This window comes from Melanaphis sacchari, unplaced genomic scaffold, assembly GCF_002803265.2.
Source record: "Melanaphis sacchari strain LSU unplaced genomic scaffold, SCAv2.0 Contig0_pilon_pilon, whole genome shotgun sequence".
Taxonomy (NCBI): Eukaryota; Metazoa; Arthropoda; class Insecta; order Hemiptera; family Aphididae; genus Melanaphis; species Melanaphis sacchari.
The window spans coordinates 11854132-11869199 of record NW_020270366.1 but is presented as its reverse complement, the minus strand read 5'-3'; the positions used below and the strand labels follow the sequence as shown (position 1 = coordinate 11869199).

The window sequence follows — 15068 nt, the reverse complement described above, 5'->3', positions numbered from 1 at the left end:
CTAATTACATTACAATATAGCGGTAGATGACTTTAAAAAGATTCCCAGGGTAACTAGAAACCACAACATAAATATCGAGGTCGACGTGCCCCTATTGCACTTACCACCAGCAGCTATTATTGAGTTTTTTATATAATTATCTACGTTCGAAAATTATGTCACGGCATAAAAACGTACCTGCTTATCGTATTATACGACGGAACGGGTGGGCGGGGCGTGGACAGTATTACCATTCTCTTATCTTATCAACGAAACTCTACGAGTGACAACGTCTATAATTTGCCGAGAAAATTTCATTTCTAAACAATAATATTAAACAGAATTATAAAACTAATAATTATAATAATTTATAATACTGGTAAAAACATAAACCGTCTTCACTCTTCATTCTTTTCAGTCGACGCAAACGCGGCGGACGATTATGATTATTTATGTCCGAAATTGATTGCAAAAAGTCATCCAGTTGTCAAATTTTAATTAAATAATTTTTACGGCTACTCACGAATCGCGATCATCTCATTGAACTTAACACATATTCATTTCCAAGTATTAGTTCGCTGTAAACGAGATTTACCAACGATATTATGAGTGACGGTAAGTACTTTTCACATAACTATAAGTATACTATTAATTTACTTATTTGTCCTATTGTCATTTAAATTAATTATTTTGTTGGTTTTCTAATAATCGTATTTAAAAGATTCAATTAAAATATTGCCTATGAATCCAAAGTACAATTTCAAAATATTTTGTGTAATTATAATTTATAGGTAGGTAATTTATTGTACATTGCGATTACATAAGTTAGGTACGCCGTTGGTGTAATATTTGGCGATTTGGCCCTATTACTGTTTGCTGAGCGCTTTCGTTTAGTAATTTTGTAATGTTTAAACAACGACAATAATAATTAATAATAATGAATAACAAATTAACGACGATTCGGGTTCTCGGAATATCTGTGAAGAAAAATTCGAAGTTAAATGTACATGTACGTCACCGATGTTGATGGTGAGTGGGGAAATGTCCGTGTACTTTGAACATCCTATTAAAAATCTGCTTATTCCGCTCATCTAATGGTCGTACCACCCGCTGCCGCAAACGTAATTGGTGGCCGCCGGTACAATTTAGTTTGTTGTTGTTGACTGTTGTCCCGCCTGACCAAAGTATTATTATTATAAAATATCATAAATAATAAATTGGTAGGAATATTCACACAATCCACCCGCAGACCGCAGTCTGTGCTCCCGAGTCTCCGAAGCAGCACCTCGATCCTTGGAAAATAAAAATCCTTATATCTCGCGATCTGCCGGACAACAACTTCATACGCGGTTTTGAAAAAGAAAACCGTTATCAAGGTAAAATCTACTTCGACTAGGTATTTGATACCTAATATAATTTTACGTCTTATAGCGTTCTAAGTTCATCAAAGTTAAGTTATACTATTGAATATTGATATTCGTATTTTAAAAATTACTTATAGCTGGATGCTGGATCTGCTCAGTTTCCGAAAGATTACACTGACGATTTACTTTTCTGACCTATGCAGTAAAGACTTTTAAACATTTTGACAGTTTTAAAAATAAAACATAATTTTTTTTTAGTTAATTAATAAAAGAAGAAGAAAATGTATTTCTTTATAAAATTAAATAGGTTATAAAATATTTTTTATTTTTAAAATATATATTGTTTTCTTTTATGTTAGATTAAAGTTGCATTAAATAAAATGTTTCGAGATTTTGTTGTCTTTATGAAAATATCGATGTAGGTATATGAACAGAAAAAAGTTACATTATTAATTACCCTTCCATTCACAGGCTGGTTCTTATTGTAACATATTTATGGATATTTTTGATGCAACAAATATAAAACTATTAAATTCCTACCTATTTCTACAGACATGTACAGACAATTTCATGTATGAATTAATTTAGATTCCATCTTATTATCAAAATTACATTTGAATCCCTGTTTAAATTTGTTCATGTATATGCCTATAGAAATTAAATTATTATTTCTAAGTGGAAATAAGTTAAGAATAGATGGAATTTACTATGATGAGAACACATTTAATCTCGGGTTCATTTTTTAAATGACCTATAAATTGTAATATCATTCAATAAATAGTAATTAAATTTGTATAGTTATTTGCCATTTCAGTAAGTTCTTAATGTATTATTTTTGAATTGTCATACCTAATATTTTATGAAATTGAAGGTCAAGCTGCATTAATTTTTAGATGACACATCATTCATAAGTGGATTAAATATAGTTTTTTTTTTTTTTTTATGTAAATCAATTATTTTTTATTACATAGTTCAATATAATATTATAAATTATAATGTTATTAGAATGCCGTTAATTTTTCAAATGATCATATATTATTTTAAATGTTATTTGTGTCTATTTATTCATTTGACAATAAAAATACAAAAACATAATTGTACCTATAAAATTTAAATTATATTTTATTAATACTTTTTTATTGAAATTCCTATTACATTATTTTGTAGTTTAAATATTTTGTATATTAATAGCTTAAATATACGTACTATTAAGTGGAGATTAATAAACATTTATTATATACATATTTCAGATCCAAAAAACATGGCACTCACTACAAATTTAGAAGCTTTAAGCTTGGCAAATCATGATTTTTCATTTTCTTTGTACAAGGTAAAAAACTAACTTTTTTTACTATAAATACTAATTGCTTTTCCTAATTATTAATTTATCATAATTTAGGAATTGGCCAAAACTGAAAAAGGAAATATTTTCTATTCTCCATTCAGTATTCATGTGATTATGTTTATGGCTAGCGTTGGAGCAGCTTCAAAAACATTTGACGAAATGATAGCCACTATTCATTTAAATAAAACTACCCATTCCCTGGAATCTTATAGGAATTTATTGGAAGATTTAATAGTGAGTAAATTATTTCATGTCTGATATTTATTGTTAATTGATTAAATTGTTTAATTTTATTATTATTTTACTATTATGAAATTTATAGCAATGGAATATTAGTTTTTACCAAATACACTGTAATTTATGTTTAAAATTAATCTTTTAAATTTTGTAAGCATGTTAGTAATTTAATACCATTTTAGAGTGAGAATGATAATCTGAAACTGGCGACTGGAATGTTTGTGGATACAGCTTTCAATGTTAAAGATAGTTTTGTGGAAAACTCTATGAAATATTTGAAATCTTCTATGGAAAAATTGAACTTTGTGAATGAGCCAGAACAACAACGTCAGTATTTAAATAATTGGGTCTTAAACAAAACCAATAACAAAATCAATGACTTATTTCCCAAAGGTAAATTAATAATTGATTTATAACTAAATATAAATAATTTAAGCAATGATCCAATTTTTCTTTACAGGCTCCATTAATAGAGACACTGTCTTAGTATTGGCTAATGCTGTGCATTTTAAAAGTGGTTGGGAACATAAATTTAATGATGCAGAAGATGATTATTTTTATGTGACACCAAGTAACAAAGTAACAGTAAAAATGATGACTTTAAGACATGATTTGCAATACTATCATGATAGTGACCTAAAATTTGCTGCACTTGAATTACCCTATGAAGTGACTAATGCTTTATTTTTTTAAATTAATTTAATATTTTGGAAAAATGTATTATTTTATATTTTTCTGTTTAGCACCATGCTTTCAAAATGCTAATTTTATTGCCTGATGCTAAAGATGGTTTGAAAGAGCTGGAGAATAATTTTTCAAAAATTAACTTACATGATATTTCAAAGAAAATGACCAAGTATCATGTAACAGTCAAATTACCTCGTTTCAAATTGGAACAAACAATTAAATTAGAAAATATATTGTCAAATGTAAGTAAATATTATAAACAATATATATTTATATATATTTATTTAAATTATATTCTAGCTTGGATGTCCAACAATGTTTACACCAGCAGCCAACTTTTCTAACATTGTTGAAAATAAAAATTTGTACGTGAGTAAGGTTATGCATAAGGCATATGTTGATGTCGATGAAAAAGGAACTGAGGCTGCAGCAGCTACAGGTAATGAATTGTATTTTTCTTACTGGTGTTTGGTTATTAACTTATCATTGTTCATTTTTCTACATTTTAGAGGAAAAAATAACATTTAACACATTTAATATTGTTTCTATTAATTATATACATCACATGAATGGTAAATTTTTAATCATTTTAAAATGTTTAAATCCTGGTTTACTTGTTGTCTACAACTTTGTATGCATGGACGCATGGTTATGTTTAAAGCTTGTTGGGAATATCTTTTTATAATAATACTGAATATCAGATACTATCAATAGGTGTTATCTTAATGTTATGACTTAGTCATTTATCTATTTTGTCATGAAAATTATACTAAACCAAGGTTCGTATATCAATTCCTCTTTCTAATATGTTAAAATGATGCGTCTACAATTTATTTTAATTAATATTGATTATTTATCTGTATCTCAATATAAAAGTTAGTTTATCAGACATGGTTTATAAAATAGTTTACTATCTAAACTATAAAGGGCAAAGTGATTGTGAAACAATAAAACAGTAAAAAGAATAAGATTAGATTTTGCTGGGTTATCTATTGTTAGAATATTATTTATTTTTTTAATTCTGTTTATGTAAGCATGTAAATACATATTGACCAATTTAATTGTTAATAAATAATAACTTATAAAAATATAGTATAATATACTAATATTTACTACCTATATATTTATGTATCAAGCTTAATATCGCAATTTTTTAATTATTTTATAATATTAAACATTTTTGTACATACCATAAATTAACTGAGTCAAATAACTTGATCTAAAATTAAAATACTTTTTAAAATAATTTATAAGTTGATTAAAAGTTTTTCAAAATTAAAGTAGTAATAATATTATTTTAAATTTAGTTTTTGAGTATATATTTTAGAATCCTACTTTGGTAATCAAAGCTTATTCTGGTTAATTATAATTATATTATATAAAAAATAAAAAATATTAAAACGTTTTATTAATATATAATTAAAGAACTATTTGTAACAACAATTTGACACCATTTTTTCAAAGGCTATCTAGTAGCTTTTTTTAATTTTTATAATAAAAAGTTATTGTAGTACAAAATTTACTAAAAATACATTATTAATTATAGAGCTTATTATAAAGTGGTTAAATGATGTATTTAATAATAATATTTTAAACAATTTGTGTAATATAATATAATATTCTAACTATAAAAACAAAATTTAATTACTTTCTTTTTGTTGTATTGCACTTATGTGAAATAATAATAACAAACTTTGGTGTTGTTTTTCTTCATTAATATAATATTAAAAAAATAAAACTCAATGTATGTATAATAAAAGTTATAAGCTGAGTAAAAATTTTTAAAATATTATTAGGTATGGCAATCCGTATGAAGAGATGTTTAAAAATGAATGAACCTAAAGATTTTATTGTTGATCATCCTTTTATTTTTTTTATTTTAACTAAAGTTAGTAGCATTATTTTTGTAGGTCGAATGACCAAAATTGATTCATTGGCACAACATATTATAAGAGAAGAACTTTAATGTTCCATTAAAAAAATATGTACATTTATTATTAGATAATTCATGTTGTTATCAACTTTAACTTTGTTGAGTGGGGTATATATTATTATAGTTATTTTTTAAAAATCTATTTTGTTAACAACTGTATAAGTATTATTTTTTATTGATTAATTTGTATGCATTTATTACAAATAGTAAATGTAATTGATGTAATAATTGATAACATTTAAATTTACCGTAAATAATCTAGGGTAGTATATGTTCTAATACAAATATATGCTTATGTTATTAGGAATGATTATGCTTACCCGGTGTTTGATGACCCCCAGAGCATACGAAGAAGTTGACTTTTTTGCAAATTGTCCATACATCTTCTTTATAATGGGCAAAAACAATGAACTTTTATTTTCTGGCCGAATACAAAATTTATCTGAAAATTAAAATTCAAATGTTATCCTATTAATAGTTACCCATTTCAATTTTATCAGTATTTTCATACATTTTTATTATCTCATAGTTAGTTTATTATTGTTAGCCCTTAACGCACATGTTAATCATATTCTCAAACATAAATGTTTGTATTTTCTAACTATTTTTCTTATTGAAAACTATTTTTCAGAGTTAAATAATTAATATTGTTGTTAATATTGATATATTATTTAAATTATTTAAAGAGTATTTTTATTTATTTCACATCATACATTTGAGTACATTTCTGGTGAATATTTTCATTATTTATTTTTTATACTATAATTAATTACATATGATGAACAATTTAATATTTCAGTTTTTAACTATTTAATTTGAACAAAAGTTATAAAAATTATAAAATACAATCAATTGCATTTTTATAAAATGCTATTATGCACATAGTAATATATTTTGTGAAAGTTGATTGTTTAATTTTCTGTGAAAAGCTGATACCCATATATACATGTGTGTATATATATATATATATATATATATATATATATTTATATTAATATATATATTTATATTAATATATATATTTTCTATTAATTATATTGTTAATTTTTTTAAATTGTTTTTTGTTTTATTATTATTTAATTAAATATGTTTAGTTTCAATGTTCTTGTTAAAATTTATTTAATTTAAATTTAAATCCAGTTTTTTTTTTTTTTATATAATATACCTTGTTAATTAATAACAATAATATCAAATAGCTAAAATATTTATATATATATTTTTATAATCATGTATTCTAATTGAATGTAAGACCTTTGGTTGAGCACTAAACCTATTATTTACCATAATAAATTGCTTATTTGTATACGTTTTATGTATTATTTGTTATGTTACACAGCTTTTTATTTTCTAAGATCATATATCCATTTGGGTTGTTATTTAAAAAAAACTATTGTCAATTGTTATTATGGTATGACCTTAATGTGTTCAACAGGCTGGTCTATGGACAACAGTATGAGTTTCCCAGGAACAAAAAATAGAAGTACATTCAGAGCTGATCATCCGTTCACCTTTGTTATTTTATCGCATTTTGGTTATTCTCATATAATTTTCACTGGAAAAATAGTTACTCTGTGAAATTATGGTACCTATTACCTTAGTGCGTTTTTTAATTAATTAATTTACATATTTATCTAAATAGTAAAATAATTATGATTTTTGTTTATTTTTATTAACTTCCAGCAAATAAATACATTGCACCCAATTAAAACTAACGTATCTGAACTTTTCAGTTGTATTATATTTAATTTTTATTTAATAATTGAACGTAAAATCTAAAATTTATTAATATTTATATCATCAATAAGTTAGTTTCCTGAACAGTGTTTGAAATATAAAGTACGAGTTATTATAAATACTAGTAACAACTTTTTATAAAATAACTAAACAAAGGTTATGAGTAATAAGTGTTATAACTGATGGTATAATTTTTTTGTGCTGCAGTATTAATACTGTTGACTTCAAAACTAAATTCTAAGTATTTTTATTTTCATTTATTTTATTAATATAGTGCTTAAACTCAAAGATTGTTATTAGATAACTGTCATTAACTTAGGTAGTGGTGATTGGTAAATAAATAATATGTATATTGCAGTTTGATTCTAAAATGCAATGTATGCAGATTCATAATATTTTTTATGTTAAATTCATCATATCTAATAAATTTCTAACAATTGGTTAATTTGTGAATTTCATTATATACCTATTTTTTTGTGACTTGCACGTTTGTTTCTATGCTTTCTTTATTTTTTTTTAAAACAACTGGCATTATTGTGTATTTTATTATAAGATTGTTTTATGTTTGTACAGGTATAAATGTAATGTTACTAAGACTTCCTGCACCACTACCCAAAGTAAATTTTGTTGCTGATCACCCTTTTGTTGTTTTGATCATTTCTAGAACAAAGACCCTTTTATTTATGGGCCGTTTATCAAAACCGTTTAAATTTTATCATTTTTGATTTTAAGTTAACAGTTATATTATGTATAATTAATATAACAATAAATTTTGAATATTATCTATTTATTTTTTACTAATAAAAATATTAAGTTGATGAGAGGTGGGTCAAGTGAACAATCATAATATTGTATAGGTCTCCAATATCCATCATAGCGCAATACCTATTTTAGTCTCATTGCGTGTGAAAATAAATATCTGGCTACATTAGCTAGCTTTGATTATTTTAAGTGAATGTTATTGTTTTCATCATAACTGTAATTTAATGTCATGTTCGTTAATAATTATTGTAGAACGGCTTATTATTAATAACGCGGTCATTTAAATTTCGTAAACTGTCTGCTTATTTAAGTCTTGCGCGATCGATTTTTATGCGGTTTAATCTATGGCGGGGTCTGTGATCCGTGCGTCCTCGTTGTAGTATTTTATGCATTTATAATTGTTTCTTTAATACATCATGTACGGAATTTCATTTTCATATAATCAAATTTTTTGAATATTAAAAATATATATTATTGAAATTATCTACAGTTATAGTGCTATTATATATTATCGTATGTTACTTATGTTTGATTTATATTTGTGCAGGTTTGGTGTTTATGTTAACGAGCTTACCTTATCCAGCTCCGCCGCCTCCCGTCGTTAATTTTGTTGCTGATCATCCTTTCATGTTTTCTATAATTTCTCGCAACAACGACATATTGTTTGTAGGCCGTCTGTCAAAATTTTAAGCGATGCACCAACTCACAGTGGTCCAGTGAAACATAATTGTATCATCAGACGTTTATACTACTCACAACTTACATACCATAGTATAATTATAAAATAAACATTCTCAACAATATTTTACGATGATTAAATATTTGATTAAAAATAAACCGGTGTGCGGGTAAAAGAGAATTGGTCAATGTTATTAATTTTTAGATAAAGAAAAACGTTGTACATAATGATATCCGTATTGGTTGAAATAATTTCTCATCATTTTTTTATTGATAATTTGAATAACACAAAGTAAATAAATCAGGTATTTTGATAATAAAAACTACGTGGAATATATAGTATTATGGTGGCAATAATTATAAAATTTCAAAATTGACTCAGTCCCCTTTTACAACCCTCCATGCACCTGACTATACCTTTTAAATATTATTTTAATAATATACTGCATTGCATGTTATGCACCGATTGCGGGTTTTGATCAAATATAATTCATAGACGAAAGTTTATCAGGGTGTCGCAGTTTAATCGAAATAATCGTTCTGTTGTAATTTTATTATGTCGACGTAAATATTATTCAAATCCATCCGATAAAACTATGATAATTGTGGTGACGATTAATACATTATAACTGCGGTGTATAGGTACTTATTAATAGAAGTATGGCGGCAAACATCATTTCATGATAATTATACGTAGGTTCTATTTAATACTATTATTGTACTGTGACAAATAATTGTGTACTACGCCATTATTGTGTCCCTAACCATTTGGTTGCATCCGGCTGTTTTTGCGTTTAATTTAACACCTTTATATTATGTAGGTACGTCGCCCTTGTCCGACTTTTCTGTGTTAGCGATTCTGTTCGACTAAACGATTTAGCATACGTATTATGTACGTTTTAACATTTTAATTATTAGATGTCGATTATTATATTATTTATATATGCAATATAAATACTCAAGCAAGGTTTTCAAAAAGTTTTAATTTATTTATTTTTTAATTCGTTTGTTTACCGAATTGCTTATAAGTTATAGGTAACTATGATAAGATATGCATTATATTCCGTATTGATATGTAAAATTCAAATTTTTTGTGAAGTTCTAACATCGATATTTTAATACCATCTTTATTTTTTTCAACTTCGTGTTTGACTACATTATCACTTATCACTACAACAGACAACAGTATAACATATTATTTTTAATGTATGTTAAAAAAATATTTTTTGGTCTTTATACAGTCTGTATAAGCACTGTGAACAATTGTTAATTATATTTTCGCTTAAGTGATCACAACTAACACGTGGTAACCAAATCAGTTAAAGTTTTTATAAAATTGGTTAACACTCCAACAACAATGCATATCAATTATCAAGTTTGTCTGTGATTTGTGATACGTCTTTGTAACATTTTTTTTCGGGGGGAGGGGGAGAGATACATCAGTAGATGCGTACTCTGTTTATAACGCCACCGTTATTATATCAACATATTATGTCTTTTGTAGTTGTTGATCGACAGCTTTAGTTAAGCCATATTTTGAAGTTATTATTTATTTTAGGCTAATATTATGTGATTGTCGACCTATGCTTATTTACACTCGTTTAAAACCGTTGGCTTTTAATAAATTTAATGTCGCTGTTTATGTGTTATGCCATTTTTTGTGTATGACAGCACCTTAATTGGAATTTTGTCAGAATGTGATCATAATTTTTTAACAACATTAATCATCTTGGTGTATATATGGGTAAAGTGTGCGGGCATATTATTATATATGTAATAAAGCGGCCTGCGATTTTGTAATTTATCAAGCAAAATAATATGTAAAAAAAAAAAATAATCCAATTGTAATCTCTAATGTTAATTTTCTGTGGAGAAATATAATAATCTGTAAGTGATGGCTATTTTGAGCTGTCCTTTGTCCAACGCAGGCTGTTTTAATTCGCGTCTTTTCCATAGTCACCTTTATTTGTGTTAATAAATACTGTAAATATTACTGTATGAACATATATGATGTGTATATATATATATATATATATAAATGTATATATATTGTGCAGCAATGATAATGGTGAAGTACAGTGCCAGATATCCGATCATACCGCCGGAAAATGTTGAATTCTACGCTGACCATCCTTTTGTTGTCGCGATAGTGTCGCGCAATGATGACGTCTTGTTTCTTGGCCGCCTGTTGAATCCATGAACGACGTTTCATTATTGTATTTATATAACGTCATATATGTCATAATTATATTATTTTTGAAAATACGACTTTCTGTTTTCGTGGTTGCACCTTTTCACTGTATGTTTTATAGAATTTCGAACACGACTTCTAAAACAATTTATATTTTGCAGTGGTTACTGCGTGTTTATTACAAGCACTGTAATATAGTGAGTGTTATATTTATAAGCTTAATACTCATCATATTAATATACAGATTGATTCACCAAGCATGCTTACCCCCTTATTCTTTAATAATGCAGGTATTCTAAATCATATCTCTGGAATTTTTAAATAAACTTAGAGACTAATATTTTTGAATACTTGTGATTTTTGTACCATTTGAGAAAGACTTACATACTTGACAGACAATTTTTTTTTTAAATGTCAATTTATAGTTACATAAATTTAAATTTGATCAAGTAATTTCCGAAATATTAAACATCATGTATTAAAGATAATAGATGTGCTTATACATAAAATATTAAATATATTATCTATTATCTTATTATAAATTTGATAAACTAGGAAGAATAGCCGTCGTTTGCTTTTTAGTTAATTTGAAAATTATAGTATTAAGTTATATTAATCTATACACATTTTACAATATTTTTGATATTTGTCTGAATAATAACTAATAAAAATATGACTAAACACTAAACAAGTATAAAAGATATATAACATGTTTTAGTTTTGTGTACAAGTATAGCTTGGCTTCCGGCTTTGTATAATGGTATATTATCCTAAGTACATTATAAATAATAATTTAGAATCTACTCATGTTTTTTAATTAAGATACATCAGTATTTTCAAAATAAAAATTATTTACTGAATACTTTAAAGTAAAAATGGGTGGTTCTTATTAAAAGAAAAAAAAGTTTTTATCATAGAACGCTTCTTAAGTGAAACAAATAATCTGAAATATTCAAAAATATATGGTACCTACTTATTTAAGTTAAATTAAAAATTTTAATAAACAGATCTTGAATAACTGCATTATTAAAGAAAATAAGGGGGTGAATATATTTCGTGAATCTCCATTGTAGGTATAGTGTCAATCAGCTTAGCATATTAAGCGGAGATCAATGTTTTAAGCGTGGGAAGCTAATAAGTATATTCCTATTTTGTATATAATACCAAATTTTTAAAAATGTGATAGTTTTTAGCGCTAAATACTTTTAATAAAATAAAATATTTTTATTTAATTTGTATGTTAAACAGCAGTTAAATAGGTATAATAATATTAGTAGATCAAAATATATCCAATTTTTTAAAAGATTTTAAAAGGCAATAACAGATTGTTGCAACATCCATAAAAAAAATCATCGAACATGAAATATTTTTGGTGAGCTTGAAAATTATTTTAGGGGCTCTCCTACCTTGGATGTCTGTCATGGTTAGGTCAAATAAATGCTGCCTTTTTGGTAATTATAAAAATTTTAAAAATAATAATAATAATAATTATAAATGTAAAAATAATAGTAATAAGAAATGTTGAAATAATATTACATATTTTAGTTCTTATTAAAATATGAATTATTATTTATTTAGGGTTTCTCCAACCGTAATTCTTTTTTTACTAATATTTTTGAGAAATAATAATTTAAAATACTTACTGTGCTTTGGGAGCCAATTTTAATTATTAATAAGTTTTAAGTTTACAATACTTTTGGTTCATCTATGCTAGGAAGTAGGAAGAAAAAATTTAAAATTGTTTTCGTGGTTATTATTTTTAATCTTAGATAGCAAATCTATATAGAACTAATTTACGTAAATACTTTATGAGTTGAATTATGAATTTCTATTAAATATTCAAATAGTTATGTTAAGTTTTAAAGTTTATACAGGCTTAGTACCATAACAATTACCACCAACATACTATATAATACATACAAAAACACACACACAGATATATATTATTAGTGTATATTTCTTTATCCGTTTACCGTGCTTAAACTCTAAGACTTATACGAATATTTAAATATACTTAAAACCCATATAAATTAGTTCTAAAAATTTGGCCATCATAGATTTTTATTTGAAACACAGAAACAAAGATTTTGGAGTTAGGTAATAAGTGCACGACGATGAATTTGATTGAACCATCGCTAAGACATATATATATATATGTATAAAATGTAGCATTACAGTTATAGTTCATCGTCTTATTGCTCTATCGCAGTTTAACTGGCAATATAATAATAATTATGTAATTGTAACATGTTTTGACACCCTTATATATTTTTTAAATTAAACAAATTCGTTTATATGTATTATATTATATTATGCACTTTATATACGTCAGAGCCAGGTCAAGCAATACACAAAGTATTATGCTTTTATATAGATATTACATAAGCTGGTTGTGATTTTAAAAAAAAGAAGAAGCTTTTTTATTGGTCCGTCCAATCGCTTTGAATTTTTGTGCGCATTTGTGTTTGTTGTATGAAAATATATTATACGTATATCATATTTTTATGTGTATATATTGTAATAATGTGTATATGATATTGGGGTTGAAATATATTTTACTTATTGGTTTTTTTTTTTTATATACAATGTTTAATATGTTTTGAACATTGTCGACGGAAAAATATAAATATAGAAAAAAACTCACCATTATCTTGTATGTGATTTACGTACAGGAATGCAATTCGCATTAATGAGTGCGTGGATTCCGGAACCAGCGCCGAACGTTGATTTCTACGCCGATCATCCGTTCGTCATCGTGATACTCTCTCGTACGGACGACGTTTTATTTCAGGGCCGTCTTACAAAGCCATAAGTCTTTTATACCATTATTTTATCATAATTTATTAAATACTTTACCAAAATAATATCATAAACCATTACTACTTATTTATTGATATAATAAAATTATAATTTTTACATTTTGTATTTTTAAACGATATATTCATTAAATTTATCATCTATATAAATTACTAATCAATAAAAAACATTGGATTATAATTTAATCATTAGATGATAGGAATGGATGATAAATAGTATATTTAAAAATATTTTATTATATAATATTATTATAAATCACTTATTAATTATAATATTTAGTTACTTATTAGTATTTTAACTTGGAATTTCTCCTCGTTTTACAAGAAAACAATTGATTTGAGATTTAGTTGTTTTGTGTTTTTTTCCTTACTAGGAAGTTTTTTCCTTAAGTGCTTATCTTTTTTTATTAGATTATTTGGTTATTATAATCTCCAGAGAATTGCTCGGTTTAGTTATACTTTTATTAATAAAATTTATTCATTAAGTTTCCCTTAAAAAAAATATCCAAATTACTAAAGTGAACGTCCCTTATCTTATAATTTAAATATTTATTTTTTTCATTTATGAAAATAATAAGCACCAATGAATATGAGTGAGTGTGTTTCCGGCTCACAATTTTATATTACCTTCTTTTACCATAAGTAATGCAGTATAATTTACGTATTACCATACGTGATTTATAATGAATAGGTACTAAATAGTTGCTGTGTATAAAAAATTAAAATTAATTTTTATAGATTGTTTTTATTCAGGTAGAGACTCCAACTATAGGTATACTTAGACCGTTATTGTACTTGATATTATATGATGATAAATTTTGATCATAGGCAGTACCTAATTTGTAAATAATTTGTATTGGGTACTTTTAAGCAAACTGAAAATTGGAGTTAAATAAATAATTTATAAAATTACCAATAGGTATATATCTAGAGTAGATTCTCCTTGAACGCTACGAAAGTTATTTTTTGCGATGATCGTATGACAGGTAAGTGGTTTTATTAATTATATCTGTTTTATCTAGAGATTAAAATTAAACTAATAAAATATAACCAATAATATTAAAGAATTTAAATTAATGTATTTTAATAATTAACACTTTTTTTGTGTGTATTGCATTCTAACAAATATTAGTAGTAATTTACAGTTATTCATATTGTCTTAAAACGAACAAAAATAATTTATTAATGATAAACATTTATTTAAATTAGGTTGCCAAAACAGAAACTTAAAGTATTTTGTATTTTAAATTTAGTGTAATCAACTGATTATATACTTATTATTCTCCAACACCAGGAGAATCTTCAAAAAAATAATACTACTGTCATGATAATACTCGTAATA

At 25.3% G+C, this 15068-nt stretch overlaps 1 protein-coding gene across 8 annotated transcripts; it reads left to right on the top strand.

Moving 5' to 3' along the window:
* Positions 1-302: 302 nt before the first annotated feature.
* LOC112601857 (serpin B4-like) lies at positions 303-13774 on the top strand. Of its 8 annotated transcripts, none has more exons than XM_025349686.1 (8): positions 303-594; positions 2594-2673; positions 2743-2922; positions 3108-3318; positions 3386-3594; positions 3669-3854; positions 3913-4051; positions 5409-5593. In XM_025349686.1, exons 1-8 carry the CDS (start codon positions 585-587, stop codon positions 5576-5578), a joined length of 1185 nt encoding a protein of 394 aa, XP_025205471.1. In that variant the 5' UTR covers positions 303-584; the 3' UTR covers positions 5579-5593. The 8 variants fall into 8 exon arrangements, with proteins under 8 accessions (XP_025205471.1, XP_025205481.1, XP_025205527.1 ...); XM_025349696.1 differs by lacking the exon at positions 5409-5593 and adding an exon at positions 7853-8056 and having other exon boundaries at positions 304-594; XM_025349742.1 differs by lacking the exon at positions 5409-5593 and adding an exon at positions 6978-7144 and having other exon boundaries at positions 304-594.
* The last annotated feature ends 1294 nt before the right edge of the window (positions 13775-15068 follow it).

Coding starts and splice junctions, on each gene's coding strand:
- LOC112601857 (XM_025349686.1), top strand. Junction 2,674..2,742: donor TTTCATTTTCTTTGTACAAG/GTAAAAAACTAA, acceptor ATCATAATTTAG/GAATTGGCCAAAACTGAAAA. Junction 3,595..3,668: donor CACTTGAATTACCCTATGAA/GTGACTAATGCT, acceptor TTTTCTGTTTAG/CACCATGCTTTCAAAATGCT.